The following is a 15497-nucleotide window of genomic DNA, read 5'->3' as shown; positions in this document are numbered from 1 at the left end:
TATAGGTACATTTGCAAACATCGCTTGTTTCGCTTTCGCCGTCCGTAAACCGGAAGCGGAAGTTTACTTAGAATTCAAGATAGTTTCTTTGAAATAACATCCAACTGCTGTTTCATTGTCAGCTGAAGGGAAACGGTAGGGAAACCGTCAGTTAGTACATGCTAGCTACGTCGACTGGTAAGTAATTATTAAACTGCACCCTATCCTCAAACCAGGAGCTTCAAACCATCGAAACGACAAAGTTTCTTTTTCGCCAAATAGTATTGTTACTTCCGTCAATTCGTTTTCGTTATTCTAATCGAAGCTCCTGAATCGAAGAGAATTAAGACGGAACCCATCAGGAAATTGAGTTATTGCTTAAATTATTCTGGTACAAGGTTTTTGTCCTCGGCATTTAAAATTACTCAATTTCCTCATGGATTCCGTCTTAATTTGTATCTATATATCCAGAATATATATTAAGAATATTAATTAAGAATATCGAGGAAGCAATAATGAATTATTCTGAAACTTGCTCAGTACAAAATTATAACGTCAATTTATGATTGGTTAGATATATACCCAACTGTGTATCGCGTAAAATATCGCGAATGAAGGGAGAAAAACAAAACGAAAGCAAAACATGAACGACTACCTCGTTCTTTATGCAAGGAACAACGGAAGCGAGGCTGAAAGGAAGAGTAGTCTTGGGAGAGATTTGTTCATGGTCATACTACTCGCTGATGACAGCTGCCCGTTAAACAACGCTTTCCTTTTCTATGAAAACGCAATATGACTTCAGCAAAATAGATTACATAGATTGAGTTTCCTTCAAAAGTCTCTGGGATGGTCATAAAAGCGAAACAATACGACTCGGTATTCCCCCTTCGTGAACGGTTGCACTCCACAGCGGGGAGCATTTTCCGGCGGCAGAGGACCAGTAGGCCTTTGGCAATACCTGATCTACTTTGGCTAAACACGAAAACAGTTCGCTCTTGAAATATTTTGTTAGCACGAGCTGAAAGAGCATATTAAAATAAGGCAACCTGTAAATTTCCAGCCGTATATCTCAAAAGTAGCGATTGTAACGACCGTCAAGAAAAACAACTCTTGTCACCCAGTCACACTTAAGTGGTTTTCCATACGACCGCCTTGTAAATTCTGAATTTTTTAAACTGTCGTTAACTTTCCCTTACGCATTGAAGGGCTCAAATTTGCCTGTTATAAATTTAAAGGAGTTTTGAGCTCCGTAATGCTTAAAGAAATATTTCAAGACAGTTTAAAAATTCCTAAATTTACAAGGATTTGTACTGAAAACCATCCAGGCGTGAATGGGTGGCAAAAGTTGTTTTACCCATACAAATCCTTGTAATTTTCGGCGGCCGAGTTAGCGCGCCGAATAGGTCTATTTACAGGTTGCCTAATTTTAATATGCTCTTTCGGCTCGCGCTAACAACATTATCAAAAGCGAGCTGTTTTCGTGTTTACCGAAAGTTGGTCATGTGATCAACTAATGCAGTAGGCCTGCGGGGATCACGATAGTATTGCACAAAATATTTCTAACTGCGATACAGCGATCACCTGGATCTTTACTGGTTTTGACGTCGCAAGTTCTTTGGCCTTGTCCATGTTTTTCCCCAGGTCGAGATAATGTTTTATTCCCAGCAATTCTTGCGCTCGCTGACAGGGTGTCCTGTGTTGGCTGTCGTTCGACTTCGTGATATGGCAATTAAGGACTTTTGATGGCAAAGTTTGTTTTTTTATTATTTTGTTCGTCGTTATGAATTGGCTGACATTAATGTCTCCTCATACCTTTGTACCTGTTTCTTCGTACAGGCGTGAATTAACTAAAGCATAAGGAGGGTCCCCCGCAACGTCCTTAAGGTGAACTGGTGAAGTTGATACACGCCACGTTTTAATTTGCAAACCATATTTAACCATTACCCAAGGAAACTGTTGTTAATGGATTACAATACGGACAATAAAATGCACTCTTGATTCCTCACTTATTTGTAAGGATATGTAAAAGACCAATAAGTAAGACGTTGACAAGTTTTAACTAAAGCAATCCAGTCCATTATTGAATAGTAACAAATGAAATACTGTACGAAGAAAGAAAAGGGTGTTTCTCCTTCTATTGCAGTCGTCAACTGAGGGTCAATTGTAGGCGAAAATGTCCGAACATTCAGCAGTTCCCCTGTGTCTCCCAAATAACTGTAAATGGGATGAGCAGACCGGTGAATACAGCAAAGACGAGGATCAAGATAGGAACAAACTTAATGTGATCAACGCTGCTTTGGAACAGCTGAAAGCTATTAAAGGTTGGAGGAACGGAATAAAAATAAAATATTTTTCTTTACTTTTTTTTTTCTCTAAAATTCACGTTTTCTTTCATGGTCAGATGTAGCGGAGGCAGATCCCTTAAAGATTTTTCTTCTTCTTTTTTTTAAATGGAAAAGACACAAATAAATTGAGTTCTGGGCAAGAGACTATAAAGGGGACAGAGAGGCCATCCCCCATATACACCCTATTCCATAGGTAATTCGTCTCGAGTTATTTTTAGAATCGGGATAAAGTTACCTCGCGCGAGGCGTGGATGTTTCGTGGAGGTTTCGCATGACCAAACGCCGTGCAAAACATGTCGGGCGAGAGGCAATGAAAGCGTAAAAAGATCGAGAGCATTCCTGAATATTGAAGCGAAATGAGTCGGCGCTCACCTGGGAAAAAGGAATCGCTGGACTCTTTGACAACCCGTGAAATCAGTTTAACTCGAAGTTGTCGTAACCTCAGTGCTTTAATAAAATGAGAAATTTCGCCGGTCTATTGAAACCGGTCGTTTGTACAATTTAGGGAGTTTAAGATCCAACGACGCGGACGACAACTAGAACATCAAAAAACAATAGGTTTAATTAGCAAAAAAACAACTTCGCACGTGCAACACACTTTTTTGTTCATTTCTTTCCCGTTTTTGCACGACTACGACGTGAAAATGCCTAATTTCGCGTTTTATGGAGGACGTAAATAAGCAACGACGAAATTTTATTTCTCTTTCTGAGCTTGAATATGGTCCCTTGAAATTCAGCTTTAGGAGGGTTCGCCTACAGTTGACAAAGTAGGTGGGTAGGAATAATCGCTATAAAGACTGAAAAAAATAAACATCAAACCAGAAATTGCTCTCTTCAAACTGTAAATTATAAATGATCCTGAGAGAATATTCAGTGTGTTAAGGATTTCCCTGCTCTACTGTTAGCTCTATACAAGAGAGGAAGGGCGATTCTTTTTTAATTTCGGTTTCGCTGACACAGCTTTCGCAGAAATCTCGCTGTAGTCGTTTTCGTCGACAAAAGGAATAGCAAAATCGCTCTCCGCGTCTTCCCCCATTTTGTTCTGCGTCATTTCGTGAAGGATGCGTGGCTCGCTATGTGATTGGCTGTTGTCTAATCCCCCTTGAGATCTGTGGTGTTAAAAATAACTCGAGACGAATTACCTATGGAATAGGGTGTATATGGGGGATGCCCTCTCTGTCCCCTTTATAGTCTCTTGGTTCTGGGGTAACGCTCCCTTTACCTTTTTCACTTTTTGGCAACTTTGGTATATAATAGCATCAAGAGAAAATAATCTCTCTTGATTGCATTAAAAACTTATTCACCAGAGGCGCCATCAAGACTGCTAATTCAAACCAGGTGCACGTTCATCACCAATGGCAAATTCACCTGGGATGGACAGCATTTTAAAGCCACCTTTTGTAATGATTTAGTTTGTTATGACGTTTTAGGTCCGGTGTGTGTGGTGTCAATTGCTGGACCGTGCAGGAAAGGCAAATCTTACATCTTGAGCAAGGTATTTGATCAGGGTGAGGTATTTCCTCTCGGACATGAATTGGATCCCGAGACCATGGGAATCTGGATGTGGATTGTACCAGAAAAATTTCAGGTATAGACTCTTGCAGCTTAATATGACTTTCCTTTCCCATACAGATCAGTTCCATGTTGTGTAAATAAAGTGTATGTAAGTATGCTAATTCTGACAGAGACAATGGAGTCTACAGTGATGCTAAGGTCAGCTGCACAGTTTGAGTAATCTTACAGTTTTGGGCAATTCTGTACTTTCTTGGTCTCTTCAGTACAGTGTTCATTAAATTCACAGCTACTGTAATGAGCACTGTATTGTTGAGGTCAGAGCTGGCGCATATTATGTGTATACTATGTATGTGCATATTTGATTTCAGGTTAAATTTTTTAACCAAGGTTCATTCTCAATTTCCTTCGTCTTCTAGCCCTAATATTCATGAATTAGGGTTAGGAAACAAAGGAAATTGAGAATCGACCTAGATTAAATCAAAATTAACCTAAAATCAAATTTGACCTGTGACACATACATCAGTGCAGTATATGACTGTGTATTGTTCACAGTTACATATAGTAGGCTGCTGTGAAGAAGCTTGTTCTTCAGCACTCTTTCAAGATAATCTGAGTGTATGGAATCTGTTAAAAAAAAATTATGATATTGTAAATGATTTCAAATTAAAAAGTGTTATCAAGAAAAACAATTTTGATCAGACATAGCTCAGGTGGGCAGCAAGAACTAAAACCTTCAATGATAAAATTTAATGTGACGCTGCATGTATTGGATGTAACATTAGCGATTGAATAAAGTTTTGGAACAATCAGTCCTTGCACTGCTCCAGAACCATGTGTTGACTCCAACCTCAGATTTTGAGGCATTTCACTGCTTTGAGACCAGAGAGAAAAGTATGAAGTTTCTCTCGGGTTGTTTGGCTTATCAGAAATTCTGATTCCACAACTATATTCTTAGGGATTCCATGGGGAATCAGAAATTCTGAATCTTCTCCCGTTTTGTTTGGGGCGTCAAAAATTCTGAATCTCCAGTGTTGTTTGGGGGTCAGAAATTCTGAATCCTCTCCTCTGTTCTTGGGGGATCAGAAATTCTGAATCCTCTCCCGTATTGCTTGGAAGAATTTTATGATTCCTTGCAAACAGGGAGACGTTTCCTGTGAGTTTTAACACCATTTTAAGGTTAAGAGTAAACTGCAAAAATCGTCTTTGAAATTAAGTGGCAAACATGAAATTCTGTGAAAGCTTCAGGTTTAACTTCCAGCCAATTTTACACTCATTTCCAAAGGGAACTTCAAAACCTGCAACGCAAGAAAGACTTTTCTTCGAGACAGGTCTCTATTTTAAACGGAAAAGGCAGCCTTTTTTGAGGTGATTCTCAGTATTTGCACTGAATTTTGCCAGATTATTGGAACAACACATTTTAGTTTGGAAGGCGTTTGCTCCTGAATGTATTGAATTATGCAATATTAGATAGCTGGGTTTCAATATCTTTCAACTGGAAAAATTTGTTCTCATCGTGGTTGCAGGATGCCAGTGGCCAGGAATTCACAGTACTGCTGTTGGACTCCGAAGGAATTGATGCAGTGTCGGGTGAAGGATCCGATGATCACTGTATATTTACGCTAACCATTTTACTGGCGTCAGTTTTGATCTACAACTCAGCTGGTGTTCCTACCAGGACTGATCTTGATGGACTAGAGTATCCATTATCATAATACTAATCTACTGTAACGAGAAGATCCTTTGAAAGGGAGAGGCTTACGATATTAAATTTCAGAAATTTTAACATCTAATGTTTGAAAAAATAATAAGACAAGAACAAAGTTTTATCTCTAGATGATTCCAAGCAACATAACGTCACACTTTTAAAACAGATTGAGAGAAACGTTTTTAAAAGTGAGCCACTGCTTTCATGTTAGCTTGAACGTAATCCATTTTAAAGTTCTGTTAATTTTTGCCTGTCCGTTCAACACGACAGTTTGAAGAATTTATGTTGCATCTACTTAAGGCACCCCCGTAACCACTCGGTAACTGCCGAAATTACAGAAAATTAAAATTAGTAGGAAACTTGATATATCCAATCAGTAAAAACCCTCTATGTTTGGTCTTAACAACAAAAAAGCTATATATTAAAACTGTCTCAGCGGATTCAAATTCACTCTGGCAGTCAAGGAGGTGATGCACAACGAGGGGTGGGCACCATAGAAGACGCCAAACTTTTCCATAAGACGTTTCCTTTCTTCATTTGGCTGTTGAGAGATGTTGTCTTAGCGCTTCCTAAAGGTTGCCCGAATATCAAGGATTACTTTCTTACAAAAGTAAGTTCATCTGGAATATGACAATGCAATGCTAATATTATTATTATTATTATTATTATTATTTGTTTCTGCTGTGTTTAAAAAGATTTTTTTCCCAAAATTTGCGAATTAATCGTTACATAACTGCAACCATTAACTTAACCTGTTACTGGCGTTCAGATTGTTCAGATTGTGGGGACGAAGCAAAGAGATGTGAGCAGGAAAAACAGCAAGTGGGTGGGGGGTAGGAGGTGAGTGCCAAGGTTCCCGCCGCCACTTCCCTTTCTCTATGAGACTCTTTCTCCTTTTTTATTTTTTTTCCCGGCTCTCCGGGTTCGCGCCGTACTCCGGCCGTTATTTGAACGCTTGGAGGAGACTACCATTGACTATTTTCGAATTCCCCATAATACACTCTGTCTGCCCCCCAAATTTTGCATAACTTATTGTCTTAAAATGCTCTTGGGAAAATGCAATACTCCCAGGAGCATTTAAAAACAATGGTTTATGCAAAATTTGGGGGGCAAACAGAGTGTATTATGGGGAATTCGAAAATAGTCAATAAACTTCGTAATCCATATATAAAAGTTATTTACTTTTTGGCGGTTGATAGTTATTGAATGCTTGCTTTATCACCATTAAGTACTCGATCATGGTAGTTTAATTAGGTATTACTGCCGGAAGAAGAATCTCTTTCGTCTTCTGACTGCTTAGTAATACTGTACCCAGTCCCTCACAATTTTACAGCTAAAAGCCTGCATTCACAGTTAGTGATTTTTAAATTGTCATTTATTGAATCTGGTGAAGCACAAACTGCCGCAACAATTTTGTCATTCAATTTACAGGTATTCAAAACCTCAGCATCATCAAAGGCAGATAAGGCCAAAGACGTAGCAGAAAGCATTTTAAGCTACTTTCCTGGTTTCGATGCTTTCAAGCTGCCACCCCCATCCTCTGATCCTGAGGTTGTTCTTAATCTCAACCGGGACGAAGTCCAGCAAGACATAAATAAATCATTCGTTCGTGGAGTAGAGGAGTTCAAGGCCAATCTAAAGTCTAAGCTGGCTCCGAAGCTCAGTTTTAGCGAGGGGGAAATTGTGACAGGGGAAGGTATGTGACCGGGGGGGGGGGGGGGGAAGGTGTCTCTAAGGAAATCGTTCAGGTTTAGTTCGCCTGCCAGTATGACGTCACGTCTCGCGTCGGTGACTTTCAAAATGGCGAGAAAAGTGTTCATCGAAGAGGCGGATAAAAATTTCGAATTTATCACGGAAATACTGTTCCAATGTCTTGCACCTGGAGATTTTAAGATCGCTATTATCATAGAGAACCAGACTTTGGTACTTTTTTGTAATGAAACGTCCAGTGGTGTAATTTACTGGCAATCATACCGACCGGTCACACTTTTGAGGGTCAGTGCACAGCAATCCAGCAAGATTGAGGAATTTAGACACAGCAATAGGAGGTTCATCAAATGATATATTATACTTTACGTTGTGCGTATTTTCAGCTCTTCAGAGCTGGTGGAACCCCATATCAATCCTTTCAAATTTCGTTTAGCTGGTAGCGTTGAAAGAAGAAGCCAAATGGCGGGTATTTGAAAAAGACTGTGAGCATTGAATCTTGTTGCTTTACCGAATTTTAATACTGTGCTGGACATACACCTTTAATTCTGTAATTGAGTCCCGAACACTAATAAAAGGCTTCGTTTGATTATTGTTTTTGGGTAAACCCAGTGGAGATCGTAGGGTAATAATATTGTTAAATCGCCGGTTGTTGTTGGGTGTAAATTAGAAAAGTTTGTAGTGTACTAGTTTAGTCCTTTTTCTAAAATATAACTCGGGACTAAAGCTTAAAATATATATTGATCCAAGTGCATGACTGCAGCCGGGTCAGCAGTAAGAATAAAGAAAAACAGGCCAAAATTAAAGGAAAATGGGACTAAAAGACAACGACTAAACAGAAAAAAAAAAAAACCGATACCACAAAAAACAATAAACAGCGTCGCTGGGAGTCGCACCCGGGTCATCTGCAGGTGCAGGCGACTCCTTGACCACTGCATCACACTGCCAAACACACAAGTTTTGAAAATTAATGTGGTAATATCAAAACCATTTTTCTTTGCCACAGACCCTTTTTGACGCTGGTGGAGCTACATTTATCATGAATTCAAATATACATTTGAGGAAAATTAGCTTAAGCGCGTATTTCAAAGCTATTTCGCATTATTTCCGGTTCAACGGGCCAATCGATGTAGATAATCTATCAAACTAGCTTTACTGAATTTGGTGGTGAATTAGGAAATCAACCGAGTCCCACACTCGAAAGGATTGATATGAGGTTAGGTCGGTTTAATTAGCGACAGAATAGATGAAATATAAATATGTGTGATTTGTGAATGGAACCTCCTATTCTGGACACTAGACCTTGCCTATTTTAGAGAAAAAAGGATTTAGGTTTTGATGAAATTGCTGGTCCCGTGAAAAAGATGGCGATCCCGCAACATGGCCCGCAAAACAAATTAAATAAATTATACATTTAAGGACACAATTATCAAAACGGTTTACGCAAACAGATTATAGCAACAACAAAACTCACACATTTGCAATCAAATTAGCGATAAAAACCCTTGAGATTTTCTAGACTGTTCAGTGTTCACAGACCCCTATTTTTTTCGTGAGACCGTCGAGATCGAGCCCTTACCGGTACAGGCGGCCATCTTGGTTTCATGGTACCGAGGCGCTGGAGTCGGGAAACCGTCCCTTGCCCAGTTGGTAGATTTGACTCTCATCACCAGGCTACACTCGGAACATTTGAAACTAAGATGGCCGCCCGTAAAGAAGATCTTACTGGAAAATACGGGGCTGTGAACTGTCTGGAGATTTGCTAATCGTTCCATAAATCAGAGTATATGAATGGTTGCATAGAACGTATTGCAAATTCTAAGTAAAACTATAGCGTATTTTTTAACTCATACCATTTTTATTAAAGCTCTTGCAACCATGGTTACCAGTTACGTGACGGCATTGAACACCCCTGGAATGGTACCAAATGTCCAAAAGACCTGGGACGTGTTCGTTACTGCAAAGTGTACCCAAGCCAAATCGGAGTCCATTACAGTATACGATGAATCGATGGAGTCAGAAATGTCTGGTAGGATGCCGTGTGAAAGGGACGTGATTCGACAGGCCCAAATGGTGGCACTCGACAAAGCACTTAAGCTGTTTGAAGAAAAAACATACGGAATATCGACAGGGAATATGGAGAAATATCTCCATGAATTGACGGTAAGGAAGACCTGCCGACTGATAAGTATTTGATTGTCATGCCCAAAGGGATAGTCTGCAGTTCCCGATTTAACATTCATTTTTCATCTCAATTCGGAAGCTCACGAGAGTCTTTTGACTGTCAAAAATTAAGCCTGTGTTTCAAATTTTCAAATGTTGCGTTTACGGAGGGAAACAAATTCGGGAGAAAAGCTCTTTAAAAAGTCCTAAGCACGGTTTTGGACCAACAACAAGTTGCACTGTCTTATTAAGGGTTCGTCTAAGAATCGAGCCCGTACCATTAACAAAGAGATGCTAGGTCAGAGCACAAGGCGAGCTGCCTAGACCACCAACCACTGATCGCGAAATCTCTTCTCCCCCCCCCCCCCCCCCCACCCACCCCCTTATCACCGCGTGCATTTTTTTTCACTCTTTGTACAGCCATAGGTCGCAAGGCGAGCAACAAACAGTTGTAATGTCTAACTTTTAATTATTTACTAATAATAACGGATTAGAAATAAGAAAACATCGGTTAAATGCAGATGCGCAAGTCAATAAAACAACTCTAGAAACGAAGCTTTCTTTATGCAATATGTCAACTTAATTTAATTGTAACTTATTTTTCCGAAAATCTATAATTATAATAACAACTAATCACAGGATTACATGGAGAACGGTTTGAACAACTGGCAAAAGGAAAATGCTCGTCTAACCAAGGAAAGCTGCTATCAGCTGTTGGTTGGATTAAAGCGCCAGCACCTGGACCCAGTCTTGACACAGCTTAGAGGAAAAGATGGCGCTAAAGTTTCTTTCGCTGAAATTATGGCCTGTTACTCGGCTATTGAGCAAGGATTTAAGCTGGAAGCTAAAGGAGCTGAGGATGTCTGTGCACAGGTTTTCTTCGAATTCCACCCCGTGAGTATCATATGAATAGGGTGACACCTCTGGCAGAATACAACATTCAATACTTAAAAACAATAACAAAAATAATAATAATCATGTTTTTTTTATTTTTATTTTTAAAATTCAACAATGGGTATAAAAAGACCAATTGTATCCCATGTCACAATTTCTTATTTATTGTGTATCACAAAAAAGAGACATGTAGCGCTTAGCATTTACTTAAGGCCGGGCACATTGTTAAGCTGCCTTTATCACAATTCACCTCAATCACCATTTGAAGTCAAATCCGTAATAACATACACCGATCATTTTTTCGAGTATGTCCTCTTCTCAAAGACTATTCTCAAATTCTTTTGCTCTGAGATAGGGAAGGGAGAAGTATGGGAGGGAAAAAAATTGCTAGTCCTTTGAGTTTTCTTGTTAATTGTTTTGTTTGTTTTCGGAATCTCTAAAATAAATTAGGAACTTCAGGCTGAGATGGAAAACCACATGGAGCATTTGCAGCAGCTCAAAGATTTTGATGAAAACTTGGCTTACGAAAAGGAGGCCCGTGCACAGGAGATGCAGGAAAAGAAAAGACTCGAGGTATAGAAGGCGCCAAAAGACAATTGATAATAATGATAATGCTGATGATTTTTGATGATGGCAATGATGATAATGATGATGATGATGATGATGATGATGATGATGATGATGATGAAGATGAAGATGAAGATGATGATGGTGATTGTGATATTGGTGATGATGGTGATGATGATGATGATGATGATGATGGTACATACTTTATTATAATCCATCCCCAAGAGCTTTATCCCCTCATGCCACCCCTTATCAGGGCTTTTCAGATGTACATACAAACACATAACATAGTAATGTGATGGTGGTAAAAACGATGATTACGATGACGACATAGTATATAATTTGATGTTCTATTAGTTCTTGTCATAAGGTTATTAATTTTCCCATCGTTTTTCATTCAGGAGGAAAGAGCTCGGCTGGCGGAGGAACAAGCAATGAAAGAAAGGGAGGTTAGTTAAAGGCAGCTTCCTTGTCAGTCAACATAGCGTCAGGCATGCGGATATTTTATTCATAGGACATGTAACTATTTTAAACAGTTATTGGACAAGGTTTTTGTGATATCCAGAATAAACAAGGTCGCGGTAAATGATATCAGCCGAACCTTATTTTGGATATCACAAAAACTGAATATTAATTATTGTTTTATTATACATTGTTTGGAAGAAAATAACGACAGACACACCGTCGCAAGGATGTTGATATTAGAAATCATGCATTGCGCGTGCAACCAACACATTAATCAGTTATCTGCCTGCAGATCTATAAATAACTAATCTGTAGATTGCGCTCATTTCCAAAATTAGCTCTAGGCTCTTAGCCAATTAGAAGACAGATAGTGAGTACAGCGTGTAATAATGTCAGTTATTGTCACTTTTTACGTTCCCTTGCGTGAAATTTCTATTGTGGGGGTGGCTGGGCTAGCCCAGCTTATGACAGGATCAGCCCCTGAATTATGGTTGAGACGGTTCAGCCTTTTTTATTTCTTTCAATACAAAGCTCTTTGATAATCTCGCAATAAAAAATGTCTAATGATATTAACCCTCGGATGTACACTCAAACTAATATCCCCCAACGTGGTACAAGGGGGGAGGGGGTGGATTTAACCCCTCCCCGGAGTTTTTGATATGTGGAAAGCCTTTTATCTGCTTAAGTGTCATTGTCTGAGAAAGTGTTCCAGGGGCCAAAAGTTGTGGTCAACCGATTTGGCTGAAACTTGGCTCAGAAGTTGGGTGTGATGAGATATTTCAAAAGCCACTTTGGCTCACTCCTCTGACTTTTAGTTTTGGAGTTACAGGGGGGGTCTCATTTTTTGCCCTTTGAGCACCAAAAATCCAGCCTCCCAGGAGGCATTTTGAAAGTGTGATAAGACCCCACTGGTAAATTGTGCTGCCAAATGAATTTGACCATGAACTCTACTATAATAGAGCTTTCAGTTCATGCATGTAACTTTGTCCTCAAGGTATTGCACAGAGAGGAGCCTGGGGCTAGAGTTTGGCCAAAATTGATGTTAAAATTACAACCCAAAATAGCCATTTTTCAAAATTTCAGTATATTCACCTGCCTTCTTGCATAACCTCCAAACCTATACCACTGTTTACTTTAGTCACCCACTTATGAAAATCAATTGAGAAAAATTTGGCTTATTATGGTTTATTGAATTTTTGGAACAAACACTTCATGCCCCTCTAAGGCGATGCAAAATGGAATTTTGAGCCTAATTCAGGCCATAAACAAACCAAATTGTTAACAAGAAGCCCTTATTCTGTATTTGGTAAGTAAAAATGAATTGCCAAAGCCAAATCAGTTTCGTTGTTTAGAAATACATCGATTCTTACCTTAAAATTGATCTAACACGGGCCTCTGATTAGCGCAACAAACACATCATTTAGCAAAACAAAGGTGATTTTATTCTTTGAAAACCTAGTAACCACCATAGAACACAAATGATGATGTTCTGATGTACATCTAACAATCTTTTTACAAGATGCTTAAATTTTTCTTTGATTTTTAGTCAGTTTCACGTCATATTTCCAAGCATTACTCCAAGCATGGAAAGTCTCCATATTTTGTCATGCCCATTTTTTTATATTTTTACCAGATAAATTTAGCTTATCAAAAGGTTCGTTAACATATTATCTTCGTCTGACCTTGTAATAGCCTGAATAGTTGTTTTAAATACCCATCAGCAAAGATACGAAGATTACACAGACATATACGAGCTTCAGTGAGTAGTATCGAGGTGAACTGTGATTTTCCGAGTCCTTTAGAGCTGAAAAAATGAAACCATCCATCCACGGTTAAGAGAGCTGGATAACAAAAAGCTTGTTTTGCTTTTGTAAAGAAAATAACCCAAACAAAGCCTTGCATTGAGATGATGCACTTGTTATTACATCAAATTTATAGCTGGCCCGCCATTTTGGACTTGAAGAGTGTGGCGACTGGAGTGAGTTCCCGTCCAATCGTTCTCCCGTTTCGCGGGATTTTTTTCTGTTTTTCATCAGGTGTGAAAAAATTCTAGAAAGCGATCTGTTTCAGGATAATTTTCGATGGCACTTAATTCCTTTGGAGGGGTAAATGACCAGTGCAGTGTCACGTCATGGGCTGTGCAAGAAACAGGAATGCTTCCTTTGTTGTCTTGCGATAGTGACATGACTGCATGGTTAAAGCACAAGTAGAAAGGTTCAGGTGTGTCAGGGAAAGAAGAGGAAGAACTGGTGATGCCAAATCTACAGGTGATTCAAAATATCAGTTAGGGATCATATACGCACACAAATGGCATTTAATCGTGATCTAGGGCACTCTTCTGACTGAAGAGAGATTTAGAGACGACGATATGTAATTTACGATATTGTCGTCTCAAATTGTTTGGTTATGGTTGATTGATTCCCATGTTAATATCCTGGGTTCTTAGGAAGAGCACTAAACATTCATCAAATTTGTCCAAAAAAAAAACAACTACGATAAGAATAACTTGACGGCTGTTTTTTGTCTGCTCGAGCTGCTTGTTTACATTAAGCTTGTCACGTGCACACGCTTATCTTGAATGCACAATTCAGTTACCGGTTTCCATTATTACCCTTTTCGTCAAAGATCTTTGCAAACATGCTGCATCTAAGTTTTTCGACGAAATTGACATTTTCAGGGAGAAAATGTCACTAAAACGTCGTCGCAAAATCGACCGAATTAGTTGATATTATTGGATTTGCTTGGAATTATGCATAGGCAATGAACACACATGTCGTACTTGAATTGAAACTGACTCTGAATCGTTCTGGAAGAGCACGGAAGATTTGTGTATATTTGTAGAAAAAATTGTTTCATTATTTAATTGAAAAATTATTTAAAATAATGTTAACTATTCAATTAAAAGAATAATGAAAAAATATACCTAAATAAGAGTGTTATCTGCTAAGACTCTCTAAAATTCCCTAAACAACTCATAAAATTTTTATTCTTTTTGATAGCGAGGGCCTTTTTCGTGAATAACCGCTAATTAGTTGTAGTGTAGATGACTCTGATGAAAAACTGCTGATTTGTTGTGCTCAGTGAACAGTACTCTAGACACTATTGTAGCATGTGGGTGGACTGAGCCCTCTCTTGGTTGGTAGGAATACAGAAAAATAAAAACGTTTTTTCAACGTTTCTGCCTGTGAAATGTTGCTAGTCAGTATTCTCCTATATATACTGCTATTTAAGTTCTAGTGTTTGTCAATTTTTTCTAATATTCTTGAGATTTTCTAAAATTCGTTTTCGTGTCCAGAATTCCCAAAACAATTCCTGCGGAATTATGTAGCTAAGTCTGTTTTAAGTTGACTTGTCTTCGACGAAACAGGCAAATAAAGGAGACCGGTGGAGTTTCGATGCATGCTGGCGCGAATTGTGCATTGCGAAACTGAGCCTTGCTTGATAAGCGTGCCCACGTGACAAGCTGAATGTAAACAAACAGCTCGAGCAGACAAAAAACAGCCTTCAAGTTATTTCTATTATTGTTATTTTTTATATATATATAAAGATATTGCTGCAATGAGTTTGTTAAATGTTTAGTGCTCTTCGTAAGGACCCAGGAAATTAACATGGGAATCAATCAACCATGTGAACAAACAATTTGAGACGACAACATCGTAAATTATATATCATTGTCTTTCTTCAAGCAAAAGAGTCCCGTAAATTGCGATAAAAATCATTTGTGCGCGTGTATGATCCCTAACTGATATTTTGAATCACCTGTAGCTTTGGCATCACCAGTTCTCCCTCTTCTTCCCCGGACACACCTGAACCTTTCTACTTGTGCTTTAACCATGCAGTCATGTCACTATCGCAAGACAACAAAGGAAGCATTCCTGTTTCTTGCACAGCCCATGACGTGACACTGCACTGGTCATTTACCCCTCCAAAGAAATAAAGTGCCATCGAAAAATTATCCTGAAACAGATCGCTTTCTAGAATTTCGAACACACCTGACTAAAAACAGGAAAAAAATTCCCGCCAAACGGGAGAAGGATTGGACAGGAACTCGGTCCAGTCCCCCCACTCTTTAAGTCCAAAATGGTGGGCCAGCTAACTTGATGTAATAACAAGTGCATCATCTCAATGCAAGGCTTTGTTTGGGTTTTTTCCTTATA

The 15497-nt window shown here is 38.9% G+C and overlaps 1 protein-coding gene across 2 annotated transcripts in view; it reads left to right on the top strand.

The window, feature by feature from the left end:
- The first annotated feature begins 22 nt into the window (after window positions 1-22).
- Window positions 23-15497, top strand: part of LOC140928845 (guanylate-binding protein 7-like) — a 20594-nt gene continuing 5119 nt past the window's right edge. The window contains exons 1-10 of one of the 2 annotated variants that reach the window (XM_073378643.1): window positions 23-177; window positions 2123-2300; window positions 3755-3912; window positions 5363-5535; window positions 5959-6154; window positions 6976-7240; window positions 9119-9414; window positions 10054-10308; window positions 10759-10881; window positions 11277-11324. In XM_073378643.1, coding sequence (XP_073234744.1) covers window positions 2153-2300; window positions 3755-3912; window positions 5363-5535; window positions 5959-6154; window positions 6976-7240; window positions 9119-9414; window positions 10054-10308; window positions 10759-10881; window positions 11277-11324 — 1662 coding nt within the window. In that variant the 5' untranslated portion in view covers window positions 23-177; window positions 2123-2152. The remainder of the gene's footprint in view (window positions 178-2122; window positions 2301-3754; window positions 3913-5362; window positions 5536-5958; window positions 6155-6975; window positions 7241-9118; window positions 9415-10053; window positions 10309-10758; window positions 10882-11276; window positions 11325-15497) is intronic. The other variant, XM_073378645.1, reaches the window with a different exon arrangement.

The sequence above is a fragment of the Porites lutea genome, chromosome 2, assembly GCF_958299795.1.
Source record: "Porites lutea chromosome 2, jaPorLute2.1, whole genome shotgun sequence".
NCBI lineage: Eukaryota > Metazoa > Cnidaria > Anthozoa > Scleractinia > Poritidae > Porites > Porites lutea.
The sequence above is the reverse complement of the archived record's forward strand: the minus strand, read 5'-3'. Positions and strand labels throughout refer to the sequence as shown.